The sequence below is a fragment of the Etheostoma spectabile genome, chromosome 23, assembly GCF_008692095.1.
Source record: "Etheostoma spectabile isolate EspeVRDwgs_2016 chromosome 23, UIUC_Espe_1.0, whole genome shotgun sequence".
NCBI classification, from domain to species: domain Eukaryota; kingdom Metazoa; phylum Chordata; class Actinopteri; order Perciformes; family Percidae; genus Etheostoma; species Etheostoma spectabile.
Window position 1 is genome coordinate 18,153,345 of NC_045755.1, and position 3,496 is coordinate 18,156,840.

The 3,496-nt window shown below is 43.1% G+C and overlaps 1 protein-coding gene across 1 annotated transcript in view; it reads right to left on the bottom strand.

Moving 5' to 3' along the window:
- The window catches only part of itih5 (inter-alpha-trypsin inhibitor heavy chain 5), a 16,976-nt gene that overhangs the window by 4,609 nt on the left and 8,871 nt on the right, over nucleotides 1–3,496 (bottom strand). The window contains exons 10-11 of the mRNA XM_032505863.1: nucleotides 1,010–1,692; nucleotides 190–243 (exon numbers count right to left, since the gene is read on the bottom strand). Coding sequence (XP_032361754.1) covers nucleotides 190–243; nucleotides 1,010–1,692 — 737 coding nt within the window. The remainder of the gene's footprint in view (nucleotides 1–189; nucleotides 244–1,009; nucleotides 1,693–3,496) is intronic.

Sequence of the window (3,496 nt, forward strand, 5' to 3'; positions counted from 1 at the left end):
AGAGAGAGAGAGAGAGAGAGAGAGAGAGAGTCTACTGTATATTCCCCTTCTCTTCTCTTTCAAGTCTCCTTATGGTGTCTTGGAACCACTGCCTATGTTCTTATACAGTCTATAGGGTTCAGAGGCTATCGGATGAAAAAGGCAGGGGGAAATGTACAACCATTTACATGAGAGAGACTGTGGAGTCACCTGATGTTTTGGAGACGGTGATGGATTTCTTGGCTGGTCGTCTTTCAGCTTTACCTGCAAGGAAGAGAACATTTATCTCCTGCAATGAATCAGAGGGCTGCCATTGTTTGACGGTTCCTCTTAAAATCTTCCCTGAACTGTTGGTGGGTCAGTTATTGTTGTAAGGTTGTAGTCTTTTCTTTTTTCTTCTTCTTTTGTAGAGGACAATAGCTGTAGTTAGCTTTTACAATGTTACAGTTACAATGGTTCCTAGGGCTGGTAGGCTGAGAGCAAAACCATAAAAAATAGTAATTTTGTTTTAGATCTGCAAACAAAAGGGATCAAATGCAGATATCATTTGACAGGAGAGGTTTTGATACTACTTCGATACTTGGTTCTTTCATATTTTGATCTCTCTTGCAGCATAATGCTTGCAAGCATAATTTTTTGGTACAACAATTTGGTAAACTGTACATTAACACATAGTGGTAAATAGCTAACCATGCTATCAATGGAAGGAAATTGAAGCTGAAGTGGATTACGGTGCAACGGTGGTTTTAAAAGATTCAGTAGATATTATGGTACTTTTTTTGGCCAGTCAACTTAGTCACTGTCTAAATCCATTGTTATTGTTGGGAGTCCAAGCTAATTGCTGCTGTCGTCTTCTGCAAAGGACCAACTTCTCAGAACCACAGTGAGAATTTCATACTCAAAACTATTTTGATGGAGTATTTTTTTCTTAAGAAGTTGTAAATTTCAATCCCATTTTAGACAATCCCTTTTTGTCCTTGTGTACATCTAAGACACCCTCTGCAACCAAATCTAGGAGACACAGCCTCACCAATCTTGTTGCTCAGAGACAAAGGCTGGCTGCCTGGCTTCTCGTTGGGTTTCTGTGGCTTTCCGTCCTCTGTGTTGCCTGGCAGCTCATTGGCAGTTGAGACAGCCTCACCAGCTGATGGGGGGATGGTGGGCGCCGGGGCCATGGTGCCGTCAGCCAGGACCTCGGGCTTTTCCACCACCAGGCTGGTAAGGGGGGTGAGGAAGTGGTAGGTCAGAGACAGATTGGTGGCTTGCTGGATGTGGTCTTCCCTCTCTTTGCTGGTTTGGCTGCGCAGCCGTGACCGTAGCCCATCCTTGACGCTCAGGAAACCCCACACGCGTTCCACAAAGTCTCCCGCTATGGAACCCAAAGCATCTCCTAATCCCTGTGTGACCCCTGACCCTGGAGTCTTGGCTCCAGCAGCCATTGCTGCGGTGGCTGCTTTCACGTGTTTCTCAGTCTCTATCTGCCGGTGCCGCAGTGGAACGTCGGTCTCCAGGACGATGCTCTTGTCGCTGTTGCTGGCCGTGACCTGGACGTGGAGGGATTCTGCGCTGTTGTTGGTCAGCTTGCCGGCGATGACGATCTCGGAGCCGTTGAAGTAGTTGGTGAACAGATGCTGAGTGACGTACTGGACGGAGTCCTCGGTGTAGTTGATCCTTATGTCTGACAGCAGAGGAGTTCCTATCTCATCATAGAACCTAGAAAGGAAAGAAGAGACATCTAGGATTCACACACGGCAAAATAGGTTGTCTGTCATTTCCCTCCAGAACAACCTTTATCATGAGAGTAATCTGGTGGCAGGTCAACAATGTTTGTCAGTGACAGGTACAAAATAATACCTTTGCCCCCTTTGGCGAGGACAATTTTGTACTAAATTTACTGTTTAACTCGAAAGAATCAAATTGGTGGAACAAATTCATGCTAACTCAGAGACTGTAAAATCCTACCTCATAGGATTAGCCTTTAAATTGCCTTAAAATTAAATTAATGAATTGTATTTTCTTCTTACCAGTATCCTATAGCAACACCAACACAGATTGTTGGAGGTTTTTTGGGGGGGCAATTCTAATCCTAATGTCACTCTGAGTAGGCTATTGCATATGTTGTCATGAACCTCTGTGGTATAAATTACTTAAGTACACATTATGCACACAGTATTCAAACCTGAGTATTCTTCTCTGTTCATGATCAATCAGTCGCATGTTCAGTGTCTTTGCTCAAGGGCACATCAGCGGTAGTTTTTAAGGCAGAAAAAGGAGCGTCTCATTACAGATTTCATCAAATGTCTTGTGTATGCAAACAAGCCTCCTTCAGCCCATAAACCTGTGTGTCTGACCTCTCAAAGCTAGTTCCACCGCACTTGACAGTTTGTGCACACATTCATAAAAGAGTGTGTATGACGCAAAAGGTTGTCGATGGGTGTGTACAAGTCCTCCATCCTGTGCTTGTTGTTACGCCGCAGTAAACCTCCTCACCCTCTTAACCAGCGTGTTTGTTCAAACAGGACGAAGGTTATTATCTGCGGAGTCTATCGGTTAAGCTCCGTACATACTCAGATGCAGGTTTCACAACACACACACATTCCTGCTCAACTGAACAAACACCTTGTGTGTCCGAGTGTGGAAGAGGGTTGTGTGTAAAGGATAGGAAAAAAAAAAAAATGTCTGTGAGAGAAAGAGGGTGGCTGTTGTAGTCTGTGGCTGTCCGTCCCGTGCTGAAGTTGATTAAAGATGTCTGTTGTCAGCACCGTCACATTTGCGGTCACGGTTCCCTCGTAGCTTGATGAGAGATGGAGGGACGTGTCGGAGGAGTAGAGGGGAGGGATTAAGGAGAGCTAATTGCTTAATAAGAGTTGGATTATACCCATATGAAGGGGGGATTTGACAAGAATTACTTGTTTAAAGTAATAATCAATGATATCTTTTTATTAATGAGGAATTCTTTGTCTTTTTGAAACATCTATTGTCTAGTAGGTGTTTTGTGGGTGAAAATAATCTTTTTTGGCAAGTGCAAAATACGTCCAAATGCATGACCAAATTACCATCTTGCATGAAATGTTTCGAAACTACATACATTAACCAATAATATAATTATTGTAGTAGTCCCCATTTGTCAATATAGTAGCCATATCTTGTACTATTTTAAATGGCTACCTCTAAATTTGTTAATAGTTCATCTTCTAGATGGCCTAGAGTCAGAAAAGAGACTTCTGGCTTTAAGCCACTACTGGATCCGTTTGAAGCCAGTTAAAAATTCAAAAATAAGAAATGAAAATGAACTTTTCGTTACTTCCGTTGTCAGGTGTACATTTGAACAGTGACTTCTTGCTTCAGGCTAGTTGGATGCCAGTTTCACACCAGTTTGACTGTACTTTCACACCGGCATTAGGAAAGCTTAAGATCAGCTTCAGATTCACCACTTTTGGCGTTTTTCCATTAATGGTACCGCCCCACCTCAACTCAACTTGGTCACGTTGCTCCGTCTTGCTTCTTTTTTTTTTTT